The following is a 16,553-nucleotide window of genomic DNA, read 5'->3' on the forward strand; positions in this document are numbered from 1 at the left end:
ATCTCTGCCACTCCAGGATGAAAGTCTTCTCCATCTGTCTCGGTGCTTGCATGGAGGCAGTAACGGAGTTGCCCTTAGAAGTTCTTTGCAAATCTCACTTCAAACCTTTGCTACATTTTTGATATTCAGTTGTGTCAGATTTAGGGGTGATACAATTTTAGATGGAGATAGTGAGAGCTTGAGAACATTCAGTCATAGTGACAAAAACAACAAATGCTGTAATCTTCCCCCACCCAAAGCTAAGCCTGTCCGATGGGGAGTCTCCAGGACTGGCGCCATCAACAGAAGATCCATCAGCGACATAGAGCAAGACAAAGATCAGTTATTTACCTGCAAGCATAGGGTCTGGGCGTTCACCAGTTCCCTCCTGCACCATCCATCTCTCCTGACCGTGGCCTACAACTAAGGACTCAGTACCAACGACCTCTGATGAAATAACCATCCGAAGCTTCTAGAAATGGTACAGGCAGCAAATGAGCACGTCCTGACCAGAACCGGCCCAAACTAGGGCCTCTCCTCCATCTCATGAACCTTTCTCTGCTATAGGACTGGGTCGCTACTCAGCCTGTGACCCTGTGCAATAACAAAGACAGAGAGAAAGCAGCTGATTCAGCAGGAAACGAAGGAGCCAACAGACCCGAGACTGCAGCTATCACACAGACAGAGATCAAGACAAGACAGAGACTTCAGTGTCCTCACAACAAAGAATTCCTCTCATCAACCAAAGTTAGATTAAAAATTAACATTGCATTATTTCCCCTAATTATGTGAGTGATAGTAAGCATTCCTAAATTGTGATATCAAAAACAGTTATCAATGTGATTGCTGTAGCATATAGGTAATGGAGCACTTAATTATCTTCTATAAACAAACACTTACCTGCTACGTTCTAGGAGTCGCAGACATTTAATGTTAACTCATGTGAGGAACTGTAGTCAGGTAATAACCTTGTTATATGAATGAATTCCTGCCTCTCTCATGCAACAATGGGACCTTTTCTGCTGTCCCTTCTGAGAGGAGCCTGAATCCGGCTCAGTAACCTCATGAAACCATTTACAACTCAACCAGGCCCAGGTGAACCTGTTCAGATTAATCTGGGCCTGGGTTTGCCTCATTGCAATCCTGATTTCCTTAAAACTGCATTTCCAGGACTCATGAATGTGCGCCGATGGCTCCAAATCTCAAAGCTTGCTGATAAATCCCCTCTGTATAGGGGCCAGATGCTTACTGGTGGCAACCTGTGGTTCCAAGGAAAGACACTTTACTCCAGAAACCGGATACAGTGAGATCCCTGTGTACGATCATCACCCAAAGACATCACCATCTACCCAGGTTTCACCAGATTTGGCGGCCATACACCCAATGGCGGAGAGGGGGTCTCCTCGCCACACCAGTGACTTCTCTATTAGATACATAATAACCTGAGATATCCACAAAAGCAGGCAGGATGACGCCACTTGTTGGACTTGGTTTATACAGTTCTGCTTATTTCACAGCAGTAGGATATACATAATACAATTATCAATGCATCATGATCTGTAGTATGACGTTGCATATCTGCATACATATGTACATTGTGCTCAAACATGAAAGCGGTTAATAAACATTACATTATAAAAAAAAAACCCAAAAACTACATTTCCATGCCTGCAATGGTGCAAAAGCCAGTCTCTCTGGTGGGGGGGCTAATCCTGACCTGAAGGAGTGAAGAAACGCCAGAAGAGTCTTGAGTTTGCACATTTTGACCTGTTTGGGTCTCATCCGTGCAGCAGAGCCCTTGAGTTGTAATTGGAAACACAAAGCACTCTGGGAGAGTCAATTATAGCCCAGCGTGGGTGCCCGGACATGGAAGGCAGGTCCCTTCCCTGCTCTTCCTAAAGACGCTGCTGCGCTGGCTGGGTGCAGATCCAGTTCCTGTACATCAGGCAGTTTGCACTCCTGACGGTGCCGTCAGTCAGGTAGGCACAACCCGGCTCCTGGGAAATGCTAAACCTGCAACAACAGGAAGAGCATTGAGTAAAAGAAAGTGAAATAATGTGTAGGGAACATCGGCAAAGGGAAACCAGGAGTAAAGATGAGGAAACGCCGTTTCCAGGCTCTCTTCTCAGGAAATAAATGGCCTTGTTGGCTCAGAAGCCTTGACCAATAGGATTTCCCTTCCCAATGTCTCGAGGGCCGATAGGGGCAACCATCAGGAGCCCCTTCGAGAGCCAGGCCGGGTGCTGCTAATGCTGTAAGGCCCCCTTAGTCAGTGATGAAGCTCCTGTCACTCCCGGCCCCCTCTGCACATCGCATTCAGCAAGACTTACAGGTTATTGAACTCCCATCCATCCGTCCATCTCCACGGCTGCCCTTGCTCTCTTCTCAGGCCGATCCAGTGATCGGAGCGGCCTTTATAGCGAATTGTGAAATCCTTGGAAAAATAAAAGCACAACCTTCAGCTTTTCCTCCAGGAGGGACTCCCGGATATTAAAGGCACAGCTGGGTCTCCCTGCACCAAACCCTGCCCTACAGGTGAAGTAAGGTACACGTCTCGCTCAACCCTGCACAGCTTCTCTCTGTACTCTCCTCAGGGAATCGTAACGCCCACTTCACTTCCTGTTCAGCTCCATCATGCACAGCCACTCTCCTTCCTCATCCAGCTCTTATCAGGGAATCATTACAAACTGTCTCTCTTCTCCCTATCCAGTTCCCTGCAAGGAATCATCATGCACGGCCCAGAAACTCTCTCTCTCTCTCCTGGTTCTCATCAGGGAGTCATCCCAACTCAGGCTCCTCTCCCCTCATCTGGTTTTCATCAAGGACCCATCATGCATGGCCTGTGCAGTCCAGTAACCTCAGCAGAGAATGGAGCTACAGGGGGTGAGGGGTGGACACAAACCTACTTCATACCAAGGACCACCACCATTTCCCTAGAGACGTGCACCTCCTCCCCAGGCTGCTGTGGGAGGGACCCCTCACACTCACCAGTTCCTGCCGGGTCTCGATGAGAGCGAGGGAGGCGCTGTGAGAGGCGCAGAAGCTCTGGGCCGTGTCCCAGTCTGTGCTGTTCTCAGAGAAAAAGTAACATTTCCCTCTGTACTGGATCCAGCCGTCTGCACAGGGATCCGCAGGAGGACGGGCCGAGGGGTCTCCACAAACCTTGCATTGGGTTCCTACAGAATGAGAGAATAATCACAGGTCAGAGTCACTGTCCTTGTATCTCTCCTCCCACAGCATTCAGCCTTCAAGCTCTCCCCACTCATGCACTTCTGGTTTCTTTAATTATATAAGAGAGGACCTTCATATTTATTTTATTTAGTTAAGGAAATCCTCTATACCACCTGCGCCAGAAAAGATCATGCAAAGCAGTGTACAATCAGGAAGATAACACGGAGCCCGCATCACCCCACATTACAAAAACATCTCATTTCTCAGGCTTTTCTACATAAGAACAAATTACAGATGAAACAAACGTCAAGTCAGTCATTTATCCCTACAACTGGAAATCTGGGAGCTCCGTACATACAATATCTAGCTTGCTTTTAAGTTTCTAGTCACTTGTCTAATTCTGTATTGTTAGTCCAAGAAAAAAGCATCACTTTATATTTTTTTTGTTTTTACACAGAAACATAAGCACAGAAAAAGACCACTACAGCCTTCCTAGTCTGCCCATCTGCAACGACTATTCAGTTTTATGAGCCCTACCACTCCCTCGGAGATCCCTGTATCTATCCCAGGTTCTCCTGAATTCAGATCCTGTCCTTGTCTCCAGTGCCTGCACTGGGGGCCGTTCCATGCATCCACCTCCCTCTCTGTAAAGAGGGATTTCCTAAGGTTACTCCTGAGTCTGCCCCCTTTCACCCTCATCCCGTGAGCCCTCGTTGTAGAACCTCCTTCCCATTGAAAGAGGCTCAGCTCCTGTGCCTGGAAACCTCTGAGATATCTGAATGTCTCTATCCTATCTCCCCTAAGTCCATCCCCATGTGCTTTAGGATGAAGACCACCGATCATTTTAGTAGCTTCCCTCTGGAGCGACTCCCTCCTGTTTCTATCTTTTTGGAGGTGGGGTCTCCAGAATTGTACTCAGTATTCCCAGTGAGGTCTCACCAGGGACCTATACAGGGGCAATAATCACCTTTTTTTCTGTGCATTAAAGTGCAACCCCAAAGCAGCCCCTCAGAGCTCCCCTATTCAACGTGTACCTTACTGCTATTTGCCAGCTCCTCTCTACATCAGGCGTTTTCTTACTGCTATTTGCCAGCTCCTCTCTACATCAGGCGTTTCCTCTCTATCGCCTTTATGCTGAAGATATTCAGTTCCATTTTCCCACCTGGCACGACTGGAAATCCACGTCACAATGTACGTACTATGTCTCTCTTCAGTTACAACTTGGTTGTCTCACAATAAACTCAGTTTAAATTTTGCAAAGACAGAAATAATGATTTTCGGACATCCTCACTTTGATAATCCGGTCATCAGTTTCTCTAACTATGCTCGCAAGCTTGGTGTCATCCCGACCCCAAGTTACACATGCAGACGCACATTACATCTGTACTCAAATCCTCATTTTAAAGCACATTAAACCATTGTTAGACCCATCAGCCTTTCAAACAGTGCTTCAGTCCTTGATACTCACAGGAATTGATTACTGCAGTTCCCTTTACGTAGCATAAACCCAATCCTCCATTCAACCTCTTCAGTGATGCGCCTACTGTCTGATAAGAAATTGCATGACCACATTTCCCCAGGTCTCTTTAGTTTACAGTGGCTACTTATTAAATGGCGTATTCAATATAAAATGGAGAAATTATTTACCTGATAATTTTGTTTTCTGTAGTGTAGACAGATGGACTCAGGACCAATGGGTTATGCTCCCCTGCCAGCAGATGGAGACAGAGTCAGGTTTGAAAGCTGACCTCACCCTAGATTCACCCCTGCAGTGACCTCAGCCCCTCAGTCTTCTCCTCAAAAACCATTGTGGATGTACTTTCGAAAAAATGAATACAATTTAAGAACTTGTTTAAGAACTTAATTAAAACTGGTGACCGTAACTGTACTCAACCAAACAAGCTCTGAATCCCAGGTGATAGGGATAGGGATAGGGTGATGGCTTACCCGTGACCTCTTTGGATTCGAGATTCATGTGCGATTCCTTGACACCGTTCATGGGCAACCGTAGGTGGGATGCTGAGTCCATCTCTCTACACTAAGGAAAACAAAACTATCAGGTAAGTAATTTCTCCATTTCCTAGCGTGTAGCCAGATGGACTCAGGACCAAATGGGATGCACAAAAGCTGCTCCCGAACGGGGTGGGAGGCTTCCCGCAGTTCAGATAGCACTACCCTTGCAAAGGCTGCATCCTCCAGGGCCTGAATGTCCAGGCGATATAATCTGGAGAAGGTGTGCACGGAGGACCTCGTCGCTGCTCTGCCAATATGGACGGGAGACAGTAGCTTAGCTCCCTCTCAGGATACTGCCTGGGCCCTAGTGGAATCAGCTTTAACCTGAAGGAGTAAAGGCTTCCTGCCTCTACATAAGCTCCCATGACAGGCTCTGTATCCCTGTACTCATCCCCTGATCCCTCCAGTCCTAGAGGTGACAGGCTCTGTATCCCTGCCCCCATCTCCTGATCCCTCCAGTCCTAGAGGTGACGGGCTCTGTATCCCTGTACTCATCCCCTGATCCCTCCAGTCCTAGAGGTGACAGGCTCTGTATCCCTGTACTCATCCCCTGATCCCTCCAGTCCTAGAGGTGACAGGCTCTGTATCCCTGTACTCATCCCCTGATCCCTCCAGTCCTAGAGGTGACAGGCTCTGTATCCCTGCTCCCATCCCCTGATCCATCCAGTCCTAGAGGTGATAGGCTCTGTATCCCTGCTCCCATCCCCTGACCCCTCCAGTCCTAGAGGTGACAGGCTCTGTATCCCTGCTCCCATCCCCTGATCCCTCCGGTCCTAGAGGTGACAGGCTCTGTATCCCTGCTCCCATCCCCTGATCCCTCCAGTCCTAGAGGTGACAGGCTCTGTATCCCTGCTCCCATCCCCTGATCCCTCCAGTCCTAGAGGTGACAGGCTCTGTATCCCTGCTCCCATCCCCTGATCCCTCCAGTCCTAGAGGTGACAGGCTCTGTATCCCTGCTCCCATCCCCTGAGCCCTCCAGTCCTAGAGGTGACAGGATCTGTATCCCTGCTCCCATCCCCTGATCCCTCCAGTCCTAGAGGTGACAGGCTCTGTATCCCTGCCCCCATCCCCTGATCCCTCCAGTCCTAGAGGTGACAGGCTCTGTATCCCTGCACCCATCCCCTGATCCCTCCAGTCCTAGAGGTGACAGGCTCTGTATTCCTGCTCCCATCCCCTGATCCCTCCAGTCCTAGAGGTGACAGGCTCCGTATCCCTGCTCCCATCCCCTGATCCCTCCAGTCCTAGAGGTGACAGGCTCTGTATCCCTGCACCCATCCCCTGATCCCTCCAGTCCTAGAGGTGACAGGCTCTGTATCCCTGCTCCCATCCCCTGATCCCTCCAGTCCTAGAGGTGACAGGCTCTGTATTCCTGCTCCCATCCCCTGATCCCTCCAGTCCTAGAGGTGACAGGCTCTGTATCCCTGCTCCCATCCCCTGATCCCTCCAGTCCTAGAGGTGACAGGCTCCGTATCCCTGCTCCCATCCCCTGACCCCTCCAGTCCTAGAGGTGACAGGCTCCGTATCCCTGCTCCCATCCCCTGACCCCTCCAGTCCTAGAGGTGACAGGCTCTGTATCCCTGTGTCCATCCCCTGATCCCTCCAGTCCTAGAGGTGACAGGCTCCGTATCCCTGCTCCCATCCCCTGACCCCTCCAGTCCTAGAGGTGACAGGCTCCGTATCCCTGCTCCCATCCCCTGATCCCTCCAGTCCTAGAGGTGACAGGCTCCGTATCCCTGCTCCCATCCCCTGATCCCTCCAGTCCTAGAGGTGACAGGCTCTGCCCATTCAGCAGCCTAACTGCTTTTCGTAATTGTTTTGTATCTAGTTAGAGCTGGGATTTTGTTGTATTGTAACCCAGCGACTTACATAAAAAATATTTTATAATTGATCAATAAATGGTATAAAATCTTAAGTGTTTTGTTCAGAAAAATTCACCATGCCTACATTTTTCAAAATATGGAAAATACTTATCTGTTACTCCGACCGCTGAGTTCAGGGCCCTTATTGGTAGCTTTTTTTATTCTAACCTCACCAATGATGCAGAGATCAGGGTTGGAGCTGTATCAAAGTGAAGTATAAGGCTTAATTTGTTAGGGGTAGTAACTGCCGCAATAAGCAAGCTACTCTCACACTTATTTGTTTACCCACCAGACTGTGCAATTCAGTACTTGTTGGCTGTTGTCTGAATGTAACTCCTCTTTTCTTCATTCCTCTCTGCCTTTGAAGCTTTGCTGGGTGCCCTGCAAGCTGGCCTCAGACTGGTGGGGAAATGCCAGCGCCTGGTGCATTCTGTACAGGTAAAGGCCACCTCCTGCATGGAGCAAACCTTTCCTAATATCCAACGAGCAGCCTGTAACCTGATTTGCATGGCAACGACTGTCAGCTTCTTTTTTTCTCTCTGTATAATCTCGTGGAGCCTTTTATTTTTACTATTGTACAAATGTTAATTTGCTCGACGACTCAAGACTGAATAAATGAATACAATAAATGCATAGAAAGAAAATCATCACTCAGGAAGATGGAAAATAAAGAGAAAGGCGATTCTATGACCCTCATCATGACCACTCTACCCCTTAGCCCCCCCTGAGCAGGCGAACGGCACCACCCTCTCGCCCGAACTGCGATCTCATGCCCCATGTCCCCTTCCCACTCAGCTTCGATCATAGGAAGCAGTGACCCCCTCCCCTTCCTGAGAGTTACGGGGGGGGGGGGGGGGGGGGAGGTGTCGTTGCCGCCGGCGGGAGGGTCCTGTGGCGGTGCGGAGCGACGTCCTGGCAGGGTTTACACTCCCTGGCAGCAAAAGCAAGGTCCTAGGGAGAAGCCTGTTACTCATGTGGACCCTCGGGCTGAGATGAGATTGGGGACCTTCTTCAGAGGTTGCACCAAAGGGTCCTCACCGTCGGCAGGCGGCGCTGATCGGAAGCAGGACGCGAGACGACCCGAGGCCTGGGCAGACAGCAAGCAAGAGAGAGAGAGGATGAACGAGCCGAGCCAGGGCCGGCGGACAACAGCAAGGGCGAACCAGGTCACGCCTGAAGACAACGCAGGAGCAGGACAGGGCACAAGGAAACCTGCTGCCGAGGCGTCGGGTGACACTGATTATCCCACCGCTGGCCCTTTAAAGAGTAAACTGCCACGTGCGCGCCTAAGCAGTCCAAGCACATGGCGTCCCCGGCGTGGCAGCGTTCCTGGGGGGGTCAGCCACATCGTCGGCCGTGTAGCAAGGAGAGGTCCCAGGGTGCAGCCAGGAATTGCTGGAGCCAGCGGCAGAAGTGCCAGTGTATGGTGTCTGTGTATACGAGGTTGTGTGTATGAATGGGTGCGTATGTACCTGTGTATATATATGTATCGGAGAGGATGCCTGTGTGCAGGGGTGGGAGGGAGAGGAATCATCTGTATATGCATGAGAGACGGAGGAAACGTGTGCGTCACACACACACACTCAAGCTCCCCCTGTCTCTCACCAAGTGTGTAGGTGTGTGAGAGACAGGGGGAGCATATTTTGTTTGTGTCTCTGTGTGTGTGTGGGTGTGCGTGTGCAGGTGTCTGAGAGATAGAGGGAGCATATTTTGTTTGTGTCTCTGTGTGTGTGTGGGTGTGCGTGTGCAGGTGTCTGAGAGATAGAGGGAGCATATTTTGTTTGTGTCTCTGTGTGTGCACCCCCAGTTCACGACAATATCAGGGTGACAGTTATGGAGAGTGGGGATTTTTAAAATCCTTATTAGTTTTCATTAGTGGGGTTTATTTGATGTCTGCTGTTTTGAAATATTTTGTCAATATTTAGGAAATGTTTAAAATGTGTAAAGGAGCTTCTAAATGTATATTTTTTAGTACTGTTTTTCTATTCTGATTGATTTATATTTCTTGATTGTATTGTTTTGAGGAATAGTGATGCTCTGCTTTCTAGGTCTGCCTCTGCACCAAGCATGTATGAGACAGAGGAGTGAGTGAGTGAGTGAGTGGCCAATCCAGGCCACAAGAACCTGGCAATTACCCAAACACTAAGAAGATCCCATGCTACTGATGCCAGTAATAGCAGTGGCTATTCCCTAAGTAAACTTGATTAATAGCAGTTAATGGACTTCTCCTCCAAGAACGTATCCAATCCTTTTTTAAACACAGCTACACTAACTGCACTAACCACATCCTCTGGCAACAAATTCCAGAGCTTTATTGTGCGTTGAGTGAAAAAGAACTTTCTCCGATTAGTCTTAAATGTGCTACTTGCTAACTTCATGGAGTGCCCCCTAGTCTTTCTATTATTCGAAAGAGTAAATAACCGAGTCACATCTACCCGTTCTAGACCTCTCATGATTTTAAACACCTCTATCATATCCCCCCTCAGTCGTCTCTTCTCCAAGCTGAACAGCCCTAACCTCTTTAGTCTTTCCTCATAGGGGAGTTGTTCCATTCCCTTTATCATTTTGGTAGCCCTTCTCTGTACCTTCTCCATCGCAATTATATCTTTTTTGAGATGCAGTGACCAGAATTGTACACAGTATTCAAGGTGTGGTCTCACCATGGAGCGATACAGAGGCATTATGACATTTTCTGTTCTATTAACCATTCCCTTTCTAATAATTCCCAGCATTCTGTTTGCTTTTTTGACTGCTGCAGCACACTGAGCCGACGATTTTAAAGTATTATCCACTATGACACCTAGATCTTTTTCCTGGGTGGTAGCACCTAATATGGAACCTAACATCGTGTAACTACAGCAAGGGTTATTTTTCCCTATATGCATCACCTTGCACTTATCCACATTAAATTTCATCTGCCATTTGGATGCCCAATCTTCCAGACTTGCAAGGTCCTCCTGTAATGTATCACAATTTGCTTGTGATTTAACTACTCTCCCTCCTGCTGTGCGGTGCTGTGTACAGAAAGCGTCCCGGTGCATCTCACTTACCTGCCTGGATTATTATACCCAGAATGACAGCCAGAGACAGAGCAGTGAGTAGCACCAGAGCGATCACGGGCACGGGAAACCTTCTGCAGAGGACGTCTGCCTGTCCTGAAAGAAAGAGAGAGAGTCACTGGTTGCAAACAGACCTGGAACAGCTTTGGATCATTTTCACATCTCTTCAAGGAACAGGACAGAGGCGGCTTCCTGACCTCCACGTTCCCGACACTGCTAAGAGACAGAAAGCTGCCCATGGACACGGCCCAAATACTCTGCAGCCCTCGATGCCAGCTCTACTGCTTCTCCTCTGGTCCATCAGAAGCCATTTTATTTCTTATTACTGCGGTTTTCTGGTTTTGTTTAGTATTTTGGGGGAAGAGATGAGTAAATCTTAGGGCCTCTCTCCTTGGATTGAAAGGTCTCCTTTGCAGCTGCCTTTTCATTAGTTACAGGTGAATGAGGCCCAGGTTTCTGATGACAAACAGCACATAAGCACCCCACAATTCTCACAGGTGCATAAAGGCGACTCTAGAAGCCTATAAAGAGCTTGTAAAATATGTGAAAGCACTATTTCAGCTGGACAATTAAATAGAATCAGCAAGAAAGAAGTTTGTGTGTTTTGTACTGAGAAAATAACGTAATGTGGCAGCGCTGAGCTTTAAAATACGTTCAATCAAAAATCTACAGGAACTTCCATAAATCCTCTGAAATTTGACAGTTTTTCTATACCGACATTAAAATACACATCATATCAATTCTTATTAAACTTGTTTATCTTTCCTTTAACTCTAATCCCAGTTAGAACAACCCCTGTTTATTGTAACTTTCTCTTCCGTGCACTTGTTTTATACTACTGTAATGTATACTCTTATGTTTTAGTTATGTATGTTATAATGTATTGATCACCCCTTGTTTTATGTAAACCGACATGATACGTACTCCCGTGAATGCCGGTATAGAAAAACACAAATAAATAAATAAATAAATATCGGTTTACATTTTAAACAAAAGGTGGAAGATACAATAAAACAGGGGAGGAGGAACAGGACAACCGATAAGTAGGAAATAGGAAGCAGGAGAGAAGCAAATTTAACAGAAAGAGGACCAGAAAAGAACGCTACACTAAAATGGAAGAGAGGAATTAGAAAAAAAGAGTGAAAGTGTTACGATAATAGGTTGATTCTGCAGGTTACTTTGGGTGACGTCGGAAGAGATGGGAAGGGGGACAGGGGACAGCGAGCGATCAATCCGGGAAAGCCTGGTGGAAGAGCCAAGTCTCCAGCATTTTCGGAATTTGAGGGGGCAGGGCTCCAGTGAGTGGGGCCGGCAGTCGACAGGGCACGATCTCTCGTGGTTGTGAGTCGGGCTTGCAAGGTGCATTTACGATTGGTTCTGGTGGGGCGGGAGGATTGAGTAAGTTTCAGTGGCTCGCTTAGCCATGAAGAGGAGTAGTTGCTGTGGATGGCTTTATGAATGATGGTGAGGATTTTAAGACTTATATGGTAGGAGATGGGGGCAATGAAGGTCCTTGAGGATGGGGATTGTGTGATCTGATTTGTGGGCATTGCTAATGATCCTTGCTGTAGCGTTTTGTAATATCTGTAGAGGTCTGATGGTGGAGCGAGGGAGGCCAAGGTAAAGGGAATTGCAGTAGTCGAGCTTAGAAGATAAGGTGGCCTGGACGACAGTTTTGAGATCATGTGTGTGGAGTAGAGGCTTAAGCTTTTTAATAACCATGAGTTTATACAAACCTCCTTTAATGACAGAGGAAATATGGTTTTTCAGGTTCAGATGTGCGTCAACTAAGAAGCCAGAGGATGTGGTGAAAGCTGCGTTTTAAAAAAAAGGTTTGGACAAGTTCCTAGAGAAAAAGTCCATGAACCATTATTAAGGTAGAGTTGCAGAATCCACTTCTTATTCTTGGGATAAGAAGCTTCGAATCTTTCTACCCCTTGGGATCCTGCCAGGTACTTGTGATCTGGATTGGCCACTGCTGGAAACAAGATACTGGGATTGATGGACCCTTGGTCTGACTCAGAATGGCATGTTCTTATGTTCCTATTTTATGTGTCAGTCCTTGAAGCATGGTTTCAGCCTGCAGGAGTTTAAATTATTCTTAACTTATACATGCAGCTGGCAACCACCTTTATGAACTATTTCATGCAGTCAAATGTCTATCGGCCTCAAAAGGAAGCTTTGACTTAGCCGCTGCCTCTGTCAAATGTAACCAATTTCTTTAATGAGAAGATTGAACTGATTTGACTAAGATGTGAAAACTATTAGTTTAATTTAATTACCCGTACACTTTGCCTTATGTACCAGATCAATTACTAATATGTACTACAAACTTTCACTTGATAGATACTAACGCCTGCCATTGAATACCACCTCTTAAGGTCAATCTTTGTCGAGTTATAATTATGAATGTCACTTTGTAAACCGTCGTGATCTATACATGGAACAACGGTTAATGAAATGTCTAAAATACAAACTAAATACATTTGTGACAGCTCTGCACCTACTGCCTCCCTCCCAACCGAAAACTGCACTTAGTTGTCCTACCCAGGACGCCTTCGATCCCGTCACAGTGAACGAGATTTCCTGTGTTATCGACCGACTGAGACCCTGTTCCTCTCTCTTAAACCCATGTCCCACTGCCACCCTGAAACCGGTCAAGGATGATGTCAGCCCATCTACTGCAAGCATCACCCATCTCTTCTCTGTGAAACGAGCCACAGTCAGACCTGATTCTGAAGAAACCTAACGCTCATCCTGTCCATTTCATCACGGCCCTTCCTCTTAAAAGCAATTCAGGTCCTTGAACAACTTTTCCTGGTTTTCTGGAGGAGCAGTCACACACTCCCTCTCGGTTTCACTTTGGCTTTCGTAGGGGGTCCAGCACGGAGACTCTTCCGCTATCTAATGCCGACACAGTTCTAAGGGGTTTTCACGTGAACGTTAACCACGCGATGGTCCTCTTGGGCACATCCGCTACGTCTGACACTCTGGAGCATACGATTCTCATCCCTAGGGGTCACAGGTACAGTCTTAGACCGGTTTACGTCAGAATGGGCAGCGCACCCTCTTCCTGGTGTCCCTCTCAGCCACTCTCCTCTACATATCCCTCTCACCTTTACGCAAAATTCCTCCCTGCCTAGGAGTCAATTCCAAACCGTACGCGGACATTATCCGGGTTAATATCTTATGACCGTTCCTGGGATTACACCTTTGACCTGGTTTCCCTTTACATGAACTGTGTGATGTGCTGGTTCACACACAATAAACGTCAACATAACATCCACAAGACTGAAATTATTATTCTATCAAACGCCAAATCGCCTATTCCACCGCTCTCAACATTCAGGGCACCTGCATACCAACCGAGCACAAAATGTGAAATTTGGGAGTCCTTATTGATTCTACGCTATCTGTGAAGGCTCAAATTAATTCTGTCCTAAAAGCAGACCTTTTACAGATTATGCACCACCTAAAACCTTGCTTGAACAATCTGATTTTCACTTTCTACCCCAAGCTCTTATTCTAAAGAACCACTGCAATGCCTTAGACCTTGCGTTACCAGTTTGCTCCATCAGGGCACTGTAGATTGTCCAAAAGTCTGCCGATCGTTTACCGATGGGCACAAAGCCACGTGACCACATCACCCTGGTCCTGAAGGCACTGCGCTGGCTCCCTATGTATCGGCGCACGCACTATAAGTTGCAACTCTTATTCGGAACAGCGATAGGTCCGTCTGAGTCAGCACCGTACGGCGAATACATAAACCTCCCAGAGCCTTGCGCTCAGCCAATAAATTCCTTATGGAAGTAGCAGACCTCTCCTCTACTAGAGAGGGTGTTCTCAGGAGCTGGCCCTCGCTGCCAGAAGTCCTTCGTACGATCCCACGCCCTAAGGCCTTTAAGAAAGCACTGAAGACCTCTCTGTTTTGCCAAGCCCTTGAGACTTTGGACAGGCCTGGCACGACCGCTTTTTTTTTTTATTGTGTTTTATTGTGTTTGAGTATCTTAAGCGGTGTCGATGGATTTGTTACTAGACTCACAGTCCTAACACCTACTAGGGGGAGGCGGTAAACTAACAGGTTAAGGCCGCGGCAAAACAGCGGGTTACTAAGGAGATAATATCAGCGCCCGTGTTAGGGAAACTGCAGAATCAGCTGCAGCACTGACATTTGGCCTGGAGTAGAGATGACCTGACTATCTCTCCTTGAGTATTGTTTAGACTGGAACTGCTGGCAAGGAGTAATCCTGTCCCACAAACACACAGTCTAGTTTGGCACGCACACTTGTTGACATTGGGCTATAAAGGACGAGCAGCTATGGCTGCAAAACGGGGAGAGCGAGAAACATACTTTTGCTTTGCTATGCCAGCAAAGTACTGCGTGTCACTTTGTAGACGTACGAAGTGACTGGATCCCTTTTGCCTGTACTGGGCTCTCTCTCTGAGACAGGCTGATGAAAAGGGTATTGTGAGTATTGGCCGAAATATTGTGCACGGATACAGATGAATATGCTTAGAATTGTTTTTGATGCTTAAGAACTGTAAGAACTGTACCTTTTAATATTAAGAACTGTACATGCTTAGAACTGTATATTTTAGTACTTAGAACTGTATACCTTTAATACTTAGAATTATTATCAATAAACATATTATTTTACTCTTACCTTATTCTCGCCTACCTCACTCCTAACAGCCCGTTACGGTATTGGAGGGGAATAGCTAATTCCTTCATTATACAGCTAATTCGTTCATTTACATGCTGGGTGCGGAAAGGGTTATGCGTCTGTTTTAAGAAGCACTAAGGACGCGTGAAACTGGAGACTGTATCGCTGGATGGCCTTACGCGTCTGTATTGTGCGCTCCCAGCACGTTACAGACGGGCAATCTTCGACCGCACGATACTGTATCGACCCGTTCGGGAGTCAGAGGCGAAACTGCGGGCCGCGCCTCGGAACGCCCCTCCCGCCCGCGCACACACACGCGGAATCTGCGCGTTTCTAAAATACGAGTTGCGCGTATCTGGGCCTTTTGTAATCAGCTCTTTCAAACTTCACCCCCCTGTGAGGCCCTGACTGAAGGACTCTGACACCCCCGTGTCTCAGCCTCAGCACACGGTGACCCGCCCTCCCCGGTTTAGCGCCCTCCTGGGGTAGGACAGGAAAAAACCCGCGGCCAGGGGGGGGGCTGTGCTGTAACAGAGGGGCAGCGCATTATACAGAGACTGGGAATGCTTTTTCCTTTATTTAAGCTCCCGATGCAGTTGGATCGCGTTACCTTAGTGCAAGGGGAATTAAAGGAACATTTTGCGCAGAGAGGCTCGCGCTCCGGGGCTGTCCCCGCCTTACCCCGCTTCCGCCGGGAGCTGCCTCCGTCCTCCGCCTCCTCCTCCAATGGGGAGATCCCGCGTAGACTCACCCCCTGCTCCTCGCTTTCTTCCGCCTCCCCCGCACCGCTCATCACAAGGGCGGGAAAAATTAAACGCTACATCCGCACAGACTCCGGTTTATGAAAGAAACGCAAGAGAAGAGGGGACAGCGCGCAGCAGCAGCGCAAGAAACAAAGGGCGGGGCTTTCAAACTCAACCTCGCCATCTTTCCTTTCCGTAGACTTTCTTAGTTTTTATCGTACAAGCCTAACCGAGACGAACCCCTTTAAAACTTGCCTTTAATGGGAAGCGCCGCCCCCTGTGACCTCATCGGAGGCGGGGCCTGCCTCCTGGCTGCTTTCCGCTGTTCTGCATGGATTTTCTTACAAGCGAGCATCAGGAGCCCTTTAAAACTTGCCTTTAATAGGAAGCACCGCCCTCCCTGTGACCTCATCGGAGGCGGGGCCTGCCGCCTGGTTGCTTTCCGGAGCTGGGCGAGCTTTGAGTTGTTTCACGCGCGCATCAGGGGAAAGCTGCAAGAAAAGCAGCCCCAGTGCGCGTTCATTTCAAACAATCTTGCAGCCGTTTTCTGATTGGGAACGGAAAATGCGCTCAAGCATTACAATAAAGGACTCTCGCTGGGGGTCCCATTAGGAAGACGCACGCCTTCAGCTGCCTTCAATATCCGTTTATTTCACTTTTATTTCTGTATTGTAGAGTGCCTGATAAGAACATAAGAACAAGCCATACTGGGTCAGAGCGAGGGTCCATAAAGCCCAGCATCCTGTGTCCAACAGAGGACAATCCAAGTCACAAGTACCCAAATATCAAATAAATCCCAGGCTACTCTTGCTTATTAATTACGGTAATAGCAGAATATGGATTTATCCTCTAGAAAGGGAAGGACACCCTGATAAAGTATCGGGGTGCTGGTGTAACCGTCTGTTTTAATCAGTAAGGAGGTCCAGACAACTGATCCGTAAAGATAGACTTTTATTGCTAGCAAGATGCAGCTAAGACAAAGGCTCAGTACAACTGCATGCCACGCCCCCTTCGGAGCAAACCTTTATACACTTTACAGTTCTTATCTTTCACACATGCGTTCTG

At 47.9% G+C, this 16,553-nt stretch overlaps 1 protein-coding gene across 2 annotated transcripts; it reads right to left on the reverse strand.

Moving 5' to 3' along the window:
- Positions 1-1,448: 1,448 nt before the first annotated feature.
- LOC115081655 (early activation antigen CD69-like) lies at positions 1,449-15,792 on the reverse strand. Of its 2 annotated transcripts, none has more exons than XM_029586079.1 (5): positions 15,744-15,792; positions 10,073-10,177; positions 2,968-3,155; positions 2,310-2,413; positions 1,449-1,992 (listed from the first exon to the last, which is right to left on the reverse strand). In XM_029586079.1, exons 1-5 carry the CDS (start codon positions 15,775-15,777, stop codon positions 1,875-1,877), a joined length of 549 nt encoding a protein of 182 aa, XP_029441939.1. In that variant the 5' UTR covers positions 15,778-15,792; the 3' UTR covers positions 1,449-1,874. The 2 variants fall into 2 exon arrangements, with proteins under 2 accessions (XP_029441939.1, XP_029441938.1); XM_029586078.1 differs by lacking the exon at positions 15,744-15,792 and adding an exon at positions 15,427-15,704.
- Between the last annotated feature and the right edge of the window lie 761 nt (positions 15,793-16,553).

The sequence above is a fragment of the Rhinatrema bivittatum genome, unplaced genomic scaffold, assembly GCF_901001135.1.
Source record: "Rhinatrema bivittatum unplaced genomic scaffold, aRhiBiv1.1, whole genome shotgun sequence".
Classification (NCBI taxonomy): Eukaryota; Metazoa; Chordata; class Amphibia; order Gymnophiona; family Rhinatrematidae; genus Rhinatrema; species Rhinatrema bivittatum.